Consider the following 15,557-nt stretch of genomic DNA (forward strand, 5'->3'; position numbering starts at 1 on the left):
GTCAAAGGTTATGAACAGACAATTTTCAGATGAAGAAATTGAAATTATTTCTAGCCATATGAAAAGGTACTCCAAATCACTATTGATCAGAGAAATGCAAATTAAGACAACCCTAAGATACTACTACATACCACTCAGATTGACTAAAATGACAGGAAAAGATAAGGACTAATGTTGGAGGGGATGTTGGAAAACTGGGACACTAATACATTGTTAGTAGAACCGTGAACAGATCCAACCATTCTGAAGGGCAGTTTGGAACTGTGCTCAAAAAATTATCAAATTGTGCCTACCCTTTGACCTAGCAGTGTTACTACTGGGATTATATCCCATTTTGTAGTGGCTAGAAACTGGGAACTGAATGGATGCCCATCAATTGGAGAATGGCTAAATAAATTATGGTATATGAATGTTATGGAATATTATTTTTCTATAAGAAATGACCAACAAAATGATTTCAGAGAGGCCTGGAGAGACTTACCTGAACTGATGCTAAGTGAAACGAGCAGAACCAGATCATTATACATGGAAACAACAAGACTACACGATGATCAGTTCTGATGGACATGGCTCTCTTCAACAATGAATTGATTCAGATCAGTCCCAATTGTTCAGTAATGAAGAAAGCCATCTACACACAAGAAGAGGACTGGAGAAACTGAGTGTGGACCAGAACATAGCATTTTCACTCTTTCTGTTATTGTTTGCTTGCATTTTTCTTTTCCTTCTCAGGTTTTTTTTTTTTTTTTCTTTCTAGATCTGATTTTTCTTGTGCTGCAAGATAACTGTGTAAATATGTGTGTGTATGTATGTATATATATATATATGATTTAACATCTACTTTAACATATTTAACATGTATTGGACTACCTGCAATCTGGGGAGGGGAGAGGGGGAAGGAGGGGAAAATTTGGAACAAAAGGTCTTGAAGGGGTCAGTGTTGAAAAATTGCCCATAAATATGTTTTGTAAATAAAAAGCTATAATAATAATGAAAAAAAAAGAAACATAAGTTTTCAGTATTTTTCATATCTGGAAGTGATCCTAGTATTACCTCCATCTTACAGAAAAAGAAGCTAAGGTAGACAACAGTTAAAGAGATCTGCTGAGGATTACACAGCTAGCTAGTATCTAAGGTGGAATTTGAATTTAGGTCTTCCTGACTCTAGACCTACTGCTCTAGCCCACTGCTCCCCACTTGACTAACTTGTATAGAAATATGATGCCAGTTGAATTTAAATTTTATTATGGGTAAACTGCAAAGTGGAGAAATCATAACCAAATAATAAATGAGTGTTCACAATGTGTTATACATTTTTTTGGGAAAGGTAAATTGCTTTTTGAAATATTTAAAGCTCCAAGGTACCATGTACTCTTTAAATCATAATATATTTTTGTTTCAATAGATGATGATACAGAGAAATTTTTTCTTTCCAGATTGTTTTTGGCTGTCAATATTAAGATGGGTTTATGTTCTCTCCCTTTTGCAGAGAATATGTCTGCTAGTTCACTCTGTCCACAAAGGAAGTCCCTTTTGCAACATTTCCCAAAATGTTTGTGCCTTTGCTCCCAAATGATAGAGAACCCACTGTCTTGGCAACTCTAATTGTTGGGAAATTTTTCTTGACATCAAGCTTAAATTTGTCTTGTGTGTTTTGTGCTATATTTTATTATTTTTGAGTGAGGGACATTTTATTTTAAAATACTTTGGGGAGAGCTAAGTGGCACAGAGTATCAACTTGAAGTTAGGAGGGCGACATTGGAACAAGAGGTTTGGCAATTGTTAATGCTGTAAAGTTACCCATGTATATATCCTGTAAATAAAAGGCTATTAAATTAAAAAAAAAAAAAATTGAAGTTAGGAGGACCTGAGTTCAAATGTGGCTTCAGACACTTAACAGTTACTACTTGGATGACTCTGGGCAAATCACTTAACCTCAATCCCCTCAAGGTGGGGAAAAAAAGAAAAAAATGTTTTTTATTGATACTTTTGTATTAATGCCATTACTATGTTTGGAAAAGGGGAAAAAAAATTGACCCTTCTCCTCCTCAGATTAACCTTTCATTATTACAATTAAAATCATTTAGGCAAAAATAACAACGCAAGTACCTTATCTGACAATGTATATAACATACTGTCCTAGTGGTCCCTCATTAATAATATACACACATTTTGGACATAAAAATCTATCTTACTGTACAGGAAAGTATAGATGGGAAAGGGAATAAATGATGACAAAAGGGAAGATGGATTTGGGGAGGTAGTCAGAAACAAAACATTTTTGATATGTTGAAAGGAAAGAGTGAATAGAATTTAAAAAAGAGGGAAATAGAATGAGAGGAAATACGCTTAGCAATGAAAACATTTTCAAAGCAAGTTTCTCTGATAAAGGCCTCATTTCTCAAATATATAAAGAAATGATTTTTTTCAATTTCAAATTTATAAAAATAAGAGATTGATCATTTTCTACTTGTTCCTCATTTTTCTATGAAGTGGAAGCTAACGTTTCATTATCTGTGACCATCCTTGATTTTTTTAGTTATTTAGAATTGGTCTTTTTAGTGATTTCATGTGTATGCTTTTAGTCAGTGTGTATTTTTTTTTGTTCTGTTCTTTTTATGAAGCGAATTCTCCCTGGTAAAAAGAGAAGCAAAATTAGGATTGAATGGGTATGGCTTTTTTCCATGGTACATTATCATTGTTTCATTTAATTGGATTATAGGTCTAGTTCCTTTTTTGATATTCCTTTAATCCCCAAAATGACTGAAAAAAAAAACCCTAGCAAATCCTTTTTTGTTGTCTTTAGCATTCATCACCAATTCTGTTTGTCTTGAGTTTTGGCATTCCTAACACTTCTTACAAGGCCACATTATACTTTTGTCTTCATTCTCTATTAACTTGTCCTAGTTTCTATATGTTGTTTAAAAATTTAAGCTGGTTAATAAATTCATGGAATATGCATACAAGTTTCTTAAAACTTATGTTTTATAAAAACTTGTAAGCTCTTAAAAAAAAAAAAGCTCTGTCTCCTCTCTTTTCTTTCTTTTTTGGTATCTTATATGCTTATGGCTCTGGCATTTTATTCTTCAGAGTTCTTTGTCTAGTCAAGTCCCATTTAATGTTGTGGTAAAATTTATTCCTAATCTGTAAAGGTGTATAGTATAGTTTTTGACTTTTTGAATATTTAACTTTTCTAGGGAAAAAAAAAACATAAAAAGTTTATTATTAGTAAATGGTAATAGTAAATTACTGTTGGATTTGACAAGAAAAAGCATATGTGAATTAAAAAAACCTACTACAAGTGGCCCAAACTTCATTGTACAATGGTAATGGGTTTAGAACAGTGACTGGAATGTAACCAAGGGGCAGAATAACTATTTCCATTATGATTCATTGGCCATCTACTTAGAATTATAATATCCACAAGATGGATTCTAGTTTGAGGTTTTAGAAAAAAAAATTCTCTGACTTCTTTTGCTGAGTTTTGAGCTTGTGTGTTATTGAAATAATACTGTGACTTTCTAATTAGATTCTTCTTAATGGAAATATTGAATTTTTTCCCCAAAGAATACAGTATAAAATCATTTCCATTTAACTCTGCTTCGTTCTGTTCCCACTGTTCCCCTTCCTAAGAGGCAGTGTGGAAAAATGGGAGTGATGGATTTAGTATCAAAAACACTTGGGTCCAACCCATACATACTACTTTTATAATTCTGGCCAAGTTATAACCTCTCTCAGCCTCAATTTTCTGATCTGTAAAAAGAGAGAGCTAAAATAGAGAGCCTCTACCCATGTCTAAATCGATGAGCTTATGATATCTTTGCTAAAGACTTTTATAATAAAAATCTTTTGAGAAGAATGAAACTATTTCTATCTGTGTAGTTCTGTTTAGCTTAAAAGGAAAGACACCCAATTAACAAGGCTATTGTGGAGGAATGGAGATAGCATTTTGTGAAATAGCATACTTTACATTGTCAAGATAGTGTCTTCTAAGGCTCAGATTTTTTGTAATGAGCAGCAGTGTCAACACTTTTTTTATTAGAGAAATTTTAAGATTTACAATCTCTTTCAATACATCTCAGAGATTATAGGGATTGTTTTGTTGAAAGAAAAATTCATATCCATGTTTACTTTTGCAGGTGATCCTTTCTGGAATCATAGGACTAACAACGTGGAAAAGACCAATGATACTTTTGGTATGTTGTGATTTAAAAAACTGTTAACAGGGTTAAAATGTACTGTTAAAAAGAAGTCAGTTCTGATATAAAGTGAACATCAAAAAAGTTAAATTTTCTTCTCAGAAAATGAGTGGTGCTGATGAGATTAAGTTGGCATCAAATGATGGGGTTTGGTAGGATTCACATCTGAAGAACTCACAAGGGTTTTCTCCTTACCAAATGGTTACTTTATTTATGAGAAGTTACAGACAAAATAAAGAGATAAGATAAATACCAGGAGGAGTAAATATGAAATTGATTTGGGATAACATATAGTTAGCAAGGAAAGGGGTTAGCAATTAGTACTGGAAAAGACAAGGTCCCTAGTGGAACTCACAATTAATAAAGAGAAAAGTAGTACTCCATGAGGTGGGAATATATCATTGACTGGCAGCTAAATCCTAAAAGGCATTTAGCATCCAAAGAGTTAGATAACTATAACAAAGAGAAAGACTCCAAGAAGCATGGGGAGATGTGGGAAGAAAGATATTCTGAAGCAGAATGCCGGTGGACTAAATCAAAAAAGATTCAACAAAGATGGAGTGGGCCATGACAGATTTATAGGGTAAATTTAACCTGCAGAGAGCAGGATTTGACATTATAATGACTTTCTGATTAGATGAAGTGAGGTGGGATTACCCAAGACCTCCACAGGTTATAGCTGATCCTCATCAGTGCCCTTTTCCTACTTGCCTCAGGAAGTAGTCTTATCAGTACTTCCTGCTTTCTCTGTTAACCACACCCAGGACCTTGTTAGTGCTAACGATGCCAAAATAATGTAGTCTTACTTATTCATGAAAATAGGATTAGTTATGTCAAACATTCCTTTTTTTTTTTTTTTTCTTTTGGCTTAAAAAACAATAGCAATTAAACAGGTTACAGCATTTGTCAGCACTGGTTTTATTTATTCTTGCATAACTAGTGCCATATATTGTTAGTTTTAATTCTTCCAAAGATCTCATTCTACTTTTTAGGTACTCTTACTCCCAGTTAGTTGTATGTGGTACATAATTTATAGAGACTTATGTCATGGGTGTGGGTACTTTTTCTTCCCTTTTTCATTCATATAGTTTTTATTTATGATCTTCTGTGAATCCTCTTTAGAGATTCTAGGTTAGTGCACTAGAGGTGATCTTATTCTTTTAATTAATATATGTTGAAGTTAATATTCACAAACTCTGCCTCTAGCCCCACTACAGATTCCTCTTCCTCCCTCCCCCATGAAATCCACTGTCATTTGAAAGAGCTTGGTTTAACTACTTGTTTTGGAAAAACAAATTGGATGAAAAATGCATATTGCTTTAATGAAAACATGCAATTGGAGTTAGCATGTACAATCTGATCAGGTGCTGTTGCTGTACAATGATCTGGATCCAAAATCAATAAAAAGAGATCAAAATGGATTATATTTGGGAATTAATACAGGTTCTTCAATAATCTTAAAAGGTTCATTGATTCAAAAATTACTTTTTGAACAATAATATCTTTGGGTGACAGATTATGGCTGTAAATTTTGGAGTGCCATGATTTTGACGGGGGCGAACCCTGAAACTATCCCCCCTTGACTTTTGTGGGGAAACAATGGGGATGAACTCTGAAACTCTCCTCTGACAGAGACCCACCCTTCAGGGTAGTTAAGTGGTTTCATTCTGTTGGAAATCTTGGCAGGGATTAGCTGCTGCACCCTCTATTGAGTTGAAGTTTAGCCCAGGACCACTCCCAGTAGCTCGAACTTAAGTGGGCCCATTCAATTGGAGATCTGGGCCTGATATTCCTGTTGAGTGGCTTGAAACTCCAAGATAAGTACTCTTTTCAATTGGAAATCGAGGCCTGGGGGCATTGAATAGAAGCCCCAGCCTCAGACTTCTTATAAAAACACAATTTTGAATCCCAAATCTCTATAGAAGTCCGAAGTCGGATTATGCTTTGCCAAAAAGCTCTCTTCTTGGCATAGCTGCCTGCCAGGACTCTTGACTGCTGTGACGATGCCCTTTTCTCAATGTTAACCATTGCCATTTTCCCCGATAGGATCTTTTGTCACTAAGAAGCCTGTCTTCCTAGCAAAGCTGGCTTCTCAGTGCCAATAAAAATCCCTTTTCTTGCCATATTCAGATATTGGGTTTGTGAATTCTTTCACATTGGACCTGCATCAACCAGAGGGGATTTTCACACCCCAATTCTCTACCACTAACACCACATCAATTTTAGAAGAATCAAAAATGTGGGTTGTCCCAAAGATAATAGAAAAAAAAATTATGTGACAGGTGTGATTTACACAGAAAAGTATCATAAAAGATATATTTAAGGCCATTCGTTTAGTGAAAATAGGAAAGAACATATAGATAGCTAATATACTTAGAAGTGAACTATGACTTGGGATTCTAGTGCCTGAGCTAAATTCAATTTTTCTGGATCCTAGGAAATCACTGAAGTGGCATTGGTGCAGGGTGTTAGGCCAGAAACCCATACTGGGGAAAAAGTGGGTTTCTGAATAGAGTGTCTTGGAACAAGTTCCATGTTCCAGTCACTGGTACTATTAAATTCTTGGAAATGTTAAAAGAACGCAAAGGAAGGGATGATTTTTAGATGTTGTTCAGTTGTTTCAGTCATGTCCAATTTTTCATGATCTCATTTAGGGATTTCTTGGCAAAAGATACTGGAGTTTGCCATTTTCCTTTTCAGCTTATTTTATAGAAGAGGAACTGAGTCAAATAGGGTTTAAGTGACTTGGCTAGTATCATATAGCTAGTAAATGTCTGAAGCTAGATTTAAACTCAGGAGGATGAGTCTTTCTCATTCCAGAATCTGGGAATTCTGGTAGCTACTGTGCCACCTAACTCCCCTCTGATTTACAGAAAGACAGAAAAATAATACAAGAAAAGAATATGTGAAAAGGTTATAATCTGTTCCAGTGGAGGAGGGAACAGGTTAATGGGATCATGGATCTAAATAGAATCTAAGTATACCAGAAATAGGTAGTTACCATTTTAAAGAGTGGGAGCATACTGTGCAATATTGATTCATTAAACTGATTCATTAAATATTTGATCTATTGCCTTCAACACGAAAAGCACTATGCCAGGTGCTGTGTCAGTGCGAAAGTGAATAAAATGTGCTACCTGATCTTAAATCCTTATAATTTTGTAGTGAGATGAGTAATGTATGTGTAATGAATATTAGACATGTTCTTTCTGATTTTAGAAGGGAGCTAGATAGCAAAGTGGATAGAGCACTGGACCTGAAGTTAAGATGACCTTGAGTTCAAATCTAATCTCAGACTTTTGCTAGCTATATGAGTTGTACTCATTTCACTGAGCAAGTCACTTCTGCCCATATCAGTTTCTTTATCTGCCAAAGTGGATAATAACAGCACCTATTTTTCAGGTTAAGAAAATAAAATGGGATATTTTAAAAGCATTTTGCAAACCCCAAAGCCCTCTATCAGTGTTTTCATTATTATTATTATGATAAGTAATTTTGGCCATGTACCTCAAAAACAATTTAGCAAAATTTTGTTACATGTAGTATTTTAAAGAAAAAATTCCCTGATGATTTTGGGGAGAGAAAATACATTGCCTATTTTATCTTTTTTGTTTGTTTGTTTTTTACTATTTGGGTCTCTAGGCAGCTAATAATAGATTTTATTTGTGAGTTTGTTCTTTTAGGTTTGTCTTCCAACACTTGCTTCAGTTTTGTAGAACTTTGTGTTCATCCCTAAGTTAATTCACAGTTGTCAGATTGCTCTCCACATCCATATCCCAATTCCCCTTCTAAAGGATCTTTTTGGGGGCAGTTCTTGGTAGAGTATTACAATATAATATAAATAAAGAACTATAAATAATTACTTTAAATAAAGTAATTAAAGTAATATAATTTATAAAGAACACTTATATTCCTGCTCTTTCTTTTATCATTGTTTCAGTGATTACCCCAGACTTCTCACTGTGTGTGAACTAAGGAGGGTCATCAAATTCAAGTTTATTTGAAAACTTCAAGGATAAGAAATTCACAGTAAACTATTCTTCATTACAGATTAAACCTTTCATGTATTATGTATAAAACCAAAATATTTATAAGAATATATTTGGTTCCATTTGGATTTAAGTTAAATTTTAAAGAAAGGTATTTGATATAAATATGTGTGTATTTTTAGGGGGAGCATTCTAGGATATTTTTATTCATTGAGACCAGATACTCTGCAGTTTTTTCTTCAAAAATTTTATGAGTTATTTCTGGAGGTTATTCTTATTTTACCCTATTAAAATGTCTAAACAAAATAAGGGCTCTTAGAAATTAGAACTTTAGAATTATCATTAGGATTGTCATTATCATCCTCTTTAGCATTTGGAAACTAAGGCTAAGTATAGATAAGTGACTTGCCAAGAATAATAAAACCAGTAAATATCTAAATTAGAATTTGAACTTATACCTTCCTAACACCATCTTTAATACTTTATCCATTTCTACCTAGTTGGAAGATCATTTAGTGATTATTGATTCTAATCCTTTTGTTTTACAAACGAGGGAATTGTGTCACCTTGAGAGGCACATTCCTATTGATGGATCAGAATGCAGGATCTACTCAAAACTGCTTATTTAGCTAAGGAATGTGGAGTGATAAAACCTCTTTGCTTCTTTTTTTGTCCTCTGCAAAAACTCTATCCTATCTGATTGACCTTGCAAAAGACATCGTGGCTCCTTTCTTATCTTATTCACACTTTACAACTTTGTAGGCTGTTAGCCTGCTAATTGAGCCCCAAATTTTTAATTTTTATATTAAGCTGTCCCTAAACTATTTCTAATTGTTAGATCCTTTCAGAGCTTAGACTGTCAGCTGTGGCATAAATAAATGTTTTTGTGACTTGAAGAGAATCTCTTTGAACTCTTTTTTAAGTTATGTACCATGACTCTCACACACTTCAATATTGAAATATAGTGTTTGAATTTTATGGAATATTATTTTGTATAAGAAATGATCAGCAGGATGATTTTAGAGAGGCCTAGAGAGATTTGCATGAACTCATGCTAAGTGAAATGAGCAGAACCTGGAGATCATTATACATGGCAATAAGATTTCTACAGATGAGCAGGTTCACACAAATAATTATACATTATAAATCCTGTCCAAGTAAATCTTATTTCCTTTTTCAATTATGTTATATGCCTGGCATATTAAGAGAAAACATGGGGTTTTAGGGTTTTAAGTGACGTGTTTATTCTCCCTATTAGTGTTTGAAATCTGAATTAGAGCCTCCCCAAAGCCATTTATTGGGGTTTCTTCATGCAGTGCCTAAGCTTCATACCTTTCTTCTTCATCTCATACATCCATTCAGTAGCCAAATGGTGTCAATCTTTATCCTTTTTTCCCCCTCATGCTTCCCACAGGGTTTATTCTTTACAGGATCTTTTTTTCAGGACCTTTCTTAAGTGTTGTTCAGTCATTTTAGTTTTGTCTGACTCTTTGTGACCAACCCCTTCTTCTTATCTAGATTATTGTAAAAGTTTTCTAGAACTGGTAGTCTCCCAGCAGATAGAGTGCTGGACCTGGAGTCAGGAAGACCTGAGTTTAAATTTGGTCTCAGACCCTGCTTTGTGACCCTGAGCAACTTTAAAATCCTGTGTGCCTTAGTTTTCTCACCTGTACAGTGATCTGGAGAAGAAAATGGCAAACCATTTCAGTATCTTTGCCAAGAAAACCTTAAATGTTCAGGGATAACTGAAATGACTAAACAACAATAACCTTGTAACTGGTTTTCCTGTCTTTAGTCTATCCATTTTTTCAATCTAGCCTATAAATTGTTGCCCAAATCATGGATTGCTGTGATAATGGATTGCTATTCTTGGCTCTCACTGCTTGCCTGATAAATTGTAAATTCCTGATTTGGAAATTTGAGGACTGCTATAATATGACTCTGGCTTATCTTTACACCAATATTTCATACCACTCCTCTTCTCTTACCCAGCATTCCAGTTGAATTGGACTATATACATAATCACCTATTCTCATTTTCCTATTTCACAGAACATGGTACAAAGCCTTATGTTTCTTGGTGCACGCTGAATTAGCTGTGTTAAATTGCTTGGGATGAAGACACCTACCCAAATTGACTACTTAGAGATCACTTATAAAAAGCAGAATTATTTATTAGAATCTCGAGAAGCGGACCCCATCCTGGTCTGTGAGCCAAATTTCACAGCAGGAGAGAGCCACTCCCTTGAAAATGCTCACAGCTTTTAACATTTCAGACAAAGAACTCCCAAATCCCATCCTCTATATGGTGTGATTGGTCACATAAGTCTCTATTCCCCTATTTGGTCAGTGGAATGTAGTAGATAAGGCGATGTATAGCTTTCTAAGCAGTATCCTTCTTTCAACAATGGAATATAGTCCAGGCCTTATCTAAAATCACATGCTTCTGGAGAAGCCAAAATTGAGGCCTTTAAGGCTTCAATTAATTTAGCTAACAGTCTCTGATCAATATGTGTTTGATCTGTAAGTTCTTCACTTTTTCCATACACATATATGCATATCTTTTTTTTTTTAATTGTTAAGGAAAGAGTACATTATAGATTTCACAGATCTCTTACAGGTGATTTAAAAAACATGGAGGGAGAAAACAGAATATTCTATACAAGTCAATTTGATTGTATAGACAGCATTTATGGAATAGAATGTAACACAAGGAACAGGCATATAACCAACTTGCATATATCAACTTATATATAACCAACTTACATATATAATTAATTAGTATGAAAGAAACACTTGATTAGACTTTTCATGCATGCTATCAAGCTTTATTAACCAGAGTAATATGAAATAAATTAGAAATTTGATATAAGGCATATCATTTAGGATCTTAAATGCCATTTTGAAGATTGTGTACCTTATCCAAGAAGCAATATTTATTGCTTTGGGATGCAGCTTTAAGACCTTGGAGAAGGAATCTTATAATAAGGAGACAATCCTGTGGTGGGAGTTGGGGTTCCAGTCAGACCTTTTAGAGGGAAAACTAGCTTCTGCCTGAATATGGTACTCTTATACTGATTTCCCTCCAGGTCCAAGAACAGCCTTCTTAGACCTCAAGTTGAATCCTATCCCTCTCCTGATTAGTGAAAAGGGTGGTGAGAAGTTGCTGACAGTCATCCCATGTGGGTAGGTAGGTATGAAAAACAGATTCAAGGAAGTAAATCAAGCCACAGACTTGTTAAAAAAGGTGAATTTTGGCCTTTTTAGTTATATATATTACTTGTAGAAAAGGGGACATAAACCAGAAAGAGCACTTTCTCCAATCCTACCATTTCCCTTAGTGGCAAAACTGACTTTGGGAGGACTTGGGGGCAGGGAGGGAGGGGATAGGGGTGGAGGGCAGGGGTGGATTGGGGGTGGGTGGATGGACAGGTCCCAAACCTTTATATGGGACTCTGCTTTGAGTACAAGAGGGCTAGAGAGGAGGTGGTGAAGATGAAGGTGGAAAGGGAGACAGTGGAAGATGAATAGAATAGGGGAGGCAGGGAGCAATGGAGCTGGTACCAGTATTTCTGTTCTGGAGCTATGAAGCTCCTGTGAGTGGGGATTGCAGGGAGGAAGAGGAGAAGAGGGAGGAGAGGGGGAAAAGAGCAAAAGAGAAGCTGACAAAAGGGTTGGTGCAGAAGGGCGAGTCTCAGGATGCTTGAGTTTTTCAGGTGGCAATTCGAATGAGGATGGGGAGAGTCCAGGCAAGGGTGGATATAGGCCCGAACCCAGATATGGAGGGGGAGGGAGATTATCTAGGGGATCTTCAGAAGAGTCCTTGTAAGATTTTTTTTTCTGGTTTTGCTTGAGTGCCCGGTAATTTATGACCTTCCTTCTCTGTCCCAGCAGAGTGGGTGACCTAAATGTGAATAGGTGACCTAAATGTGAATACCATTTTTCATGGTTGCAACCCTCAGCCAGGAAGGAGGGGTAAGAAACAATTTGCAGCGAGACGTCAATATAGGGATACTGATCTGGATGGCCAGATTTACCAGTGACAATTTGTGCATTGTAGGGGGCTGAAACTCTGAAAAGATGTGCTTGAATCAGACAGCAGAGCACATAAGGCTAATTATCTATTCAGATGTGAGATAATGGTTCTATAAGCATATACTTAAATGATATGGTAATATGATGGCTCTCCTCATGATTGGTGCTTGCTGAATGTTTGGTGGTGAGGTAATCATAGGTAAGGATTGGAGGGCTGAAGGAGAGAAGTCTGGGGCACTTGGCAGGATGAGGAGGAGAGAGGCTGGAGACTCCAGACTCCAGAGTCCAGGATACGTCTTTGGCAAGCTACCTGGCAGCTTGCTTGCCTCCTTCACTTTTCCCCCTAAAGACCAAGGATTTTGATTGATCCTAACTCTGACTGATCCTGAGGCCCTCCAGGGAGCTGGCCCGGACATTATAGTATACTGCCTGTACTATGTCTCTATCATATATGCCTTCTGGTGGCCATCCCACCCCAAAGAAAGGCCACTCATTCTGGCAAAACATTTTTAGTTTATTCTTTCTCCACGATATTCCATAATCATGATATTTGAATGTTGCAGAAAAATGATTAAGAAGGTAATCAAGTAGAATTCCTGCCTTTGAAGCAGAATTGTGGCCGAATTGACAGACAGGCTTACAAAAATGGGGTGAATTCCTGATATCTTAGGAGTGTCAGTTATCCCTTATTTTTCTTTCAAGGGTAAACCAAACCCCAAATTGAGATTAGAGAAGTGTCCCGATGTACTCTCTTGTCTCTAAAAAAAATATTCAAAACTAAATGTATCAGATGGCACTTAGTATGCCAATAAACACCCAAATTTATGCTAAGTAGCACCCAGATTTGTTGTCCAAAGGCACCCAGAATAGTGCTTGAAAAGGACCCAGAGTTGTGCCCAAAGGCACCCAGATCAAATAGTGCTTAAAAAAGCACCCAGAATTGTGTATAAAGTCACCCAGATCAAATAGTGCCTCATGGTATATCTGGGGATTCAAAGTGCTAGCACCCAAACAGAACAGAAAATTCACTTCCAGAGGATTTTAAACCAGTTCTCCACTGCAGCCAAAATAGAGGTGTCAGTGGTGGGTTCTTGCTGTGACTGGAACCGGTCTCTCTGTGGGGTTCTGGAAGAAACCAAGGGCCTACTTCCCTAAAAGAGTCCAGTTCCAGCCAGCTCAAGGCCTCCCACAGAGGCCTGCTATTCTCTAATGTCTGATCTTGCTCTCAGATCTCATTTCACTGGGATGTCATGCAATGTAATGCTGGAGAAATTGAGGCAAGACAGATTAGTTTTTAATATTTTAATAGTGGAGAATTTGGGGCTAGCTGAACTTTTGTCCAAAAAATGTCCAACCCCCTAGCAATTAAGCACAGACCTTTTATAAGGCTCCAACTATAAGGGAAAACAAAGGTGGGGGGGGGGGGAGAACACTGATCCAGGAAAGGATCATAACTTTATTCCAGAGAGGATGGGGGTCAAGATAAGGAGGTCTAGGGCAGGAGAAAGGAGTAGGAGGGGCAAATCCCAGCAGGCATTTGAGATAAGCCACCTGGAGTTTTATATGTGTGTGGAATATAAAGTGGTCAGAGCTTTGAGATTTTAATTCTCTCAACCCAAATGGTCAGGAAGGCCATAATTTTATTCAGAGCATAGCATAATTCAGGGAAACTAAGGCAGGGAAACGGGCATTACACTACTTATTAACTATGTGGTCATAGGCAAGCAAATTATTTAAGAAATAAGGATAATGAATCTTGCATTATATATAACTGGATTGTTGAGAGGAAGTTGCTTTGCAAAACTTAAAACACTTTATAGGGAAGGATTCTGGGAAGATGATGGAATAGGTTGGTAAATTTCAAGCTCTCCCGATTTTCCCCACAAATAGAACAAATTTGTGCTTCAAGGTGAACGTAGACTGGTGAAAAAAAACCAAGAAAACTTGGGACAGAACAGTCTTCTTGATACAACTTGACAGAACTCTGGACTAGGATTAACCTCTCAAGTACAAAACACCCCTTGTCTGCAAAAACATTGTGGGGGTTCCTCAAACTGGAGCCTCTATAAGAATCTCTGTAAGAGATTTTTACCTTTCTGACTATTTGTAGAATTCGGTTTTGAATTCAGGAAGACTGAGCAAACCGCAGATTGGGGGTTCCAGGCCCAGTTGTGCTGCTGAGACACATTCCTGTGTCTCATGGTAAAAGATAAGTGCAGAAACAGTGGAGCAGGAGGAGACTGCTGGCTAAAGGCACTTGCAGGTGGGTGGAGCTCTTGGTTTGGGATTCCTGGTCAGAGTAGAGAGCTGAAGGAAAGCTTGAGGCACCATCTCCCTCTCCCCCAGCATTAGAGATACTTTAATTAATACCTCTTATTTAAAAAAATGAATCAGCAAAGAACCCCACCATTGAAACATATTATGAAAATAGGGAAGACCAGAATTCATCTTTAGAGGACCCTTTGAAATGATTCCCTGCCCAGAGAGAATTTATAGAAGAACTCAGAAAACATTTCAAAGATCAAATGAGACACATTGAGGAAAAACTAAAGAAAAAAACTAAAACCATCCAAGAAAAACAGGATTATGGGGAAAAAAATTAAACAATTAGAAAAGGAAGTACCGAGTCTCAAAGATGAAAATAATTATTTGAAAATTAGAATCTGTCAAGGGGAAGCCAGTGAAGCAGTGAGAAACCAATAAATAACAAACAATATAAAGAATGAGAAAATAGCACAGAATATTAAACATTTCACAAGAAAAACAACAGATCTGGAATACAGATCAAGAAGAAAAAATATAAAAAAATATAATTATTAATTGTGACCAAAAAGAGAATCTCAACACAATAATGCAGGAAATAATCCTAGAAAATTGTTCTGGAGTAATAGAACATGAGGGGAAAGTAGAAATAGAAAAAATCCAACAATCACCACCTCAAAAGGATCTTTTGTGGAAAGTATGTAGAAATATTATTGCCAAGTTTCAAAAACCCCAAATCAAAGAGAAAATTTTGCAAAAAACCAAAAAATTCAAATATGCTGGAGCTACAATTAGAATTGTACAAGACTTATCAGCAGCTACAATAAATGACTACAGGTGTTGAGATCATGTCTATAGATAAGCAAAAGAATTAGACCTGTGGCCAAAAATATCATGACCAGCAAAATTATAATTTTGAATCACAAAAAATGCACATTCCGTGAAGATGCAGATTTTCAGGACTTTTTAACACTCAAACCCGAACTTAACAGAAAATTTAACATATAAGAGCCAATATTAAAGAGCAATTTTAAAGAACTCAACATGGACAAAGTATGTACACATGGATAAAT

At 36.2% G+C, this 15,557-nt stretch overlaps 1 protein-coding gene across 2 annotated transcripts in view; it reads left to right on the plus strand.

Annotated features, from left to right (window-relative positions):
- Nucleotides 1-15,557, plus strand: part of FAM189A2 (family with sequence similarity 189 member A2) — a 69,021-nt gene that overhangs the window by 14,056 nt on the left and 39,408 nt on the right. For both annotated transcript variants that reach the window (XM_031943546.1, XM_031943551.1), the window contains exon 2: nt 4,140-4,196. In XM_031943546.1, the coding sequence (XP_031799406.1) occupies nt 4,140-4,196 (57 nt within the window). The remainder of the gene's footprint in view (nt 1-4,139; nt 4,197-15,557) is intronic.

Source organism: Sarcophilus harrisii, chromosome 1 (genome assembly GCF_902635505.1).
Source record: "Sarcophilus harrisii chromosome 1, mSarHar1.11, whole genome shotgun sequence".
Lineage (NCBI taxonomy): Eukaryota > Metazoa > Chordata > Mammalia > Dasyuromorphia > Dasyuridae > Sarcophilus > Sarcophilus harrisii.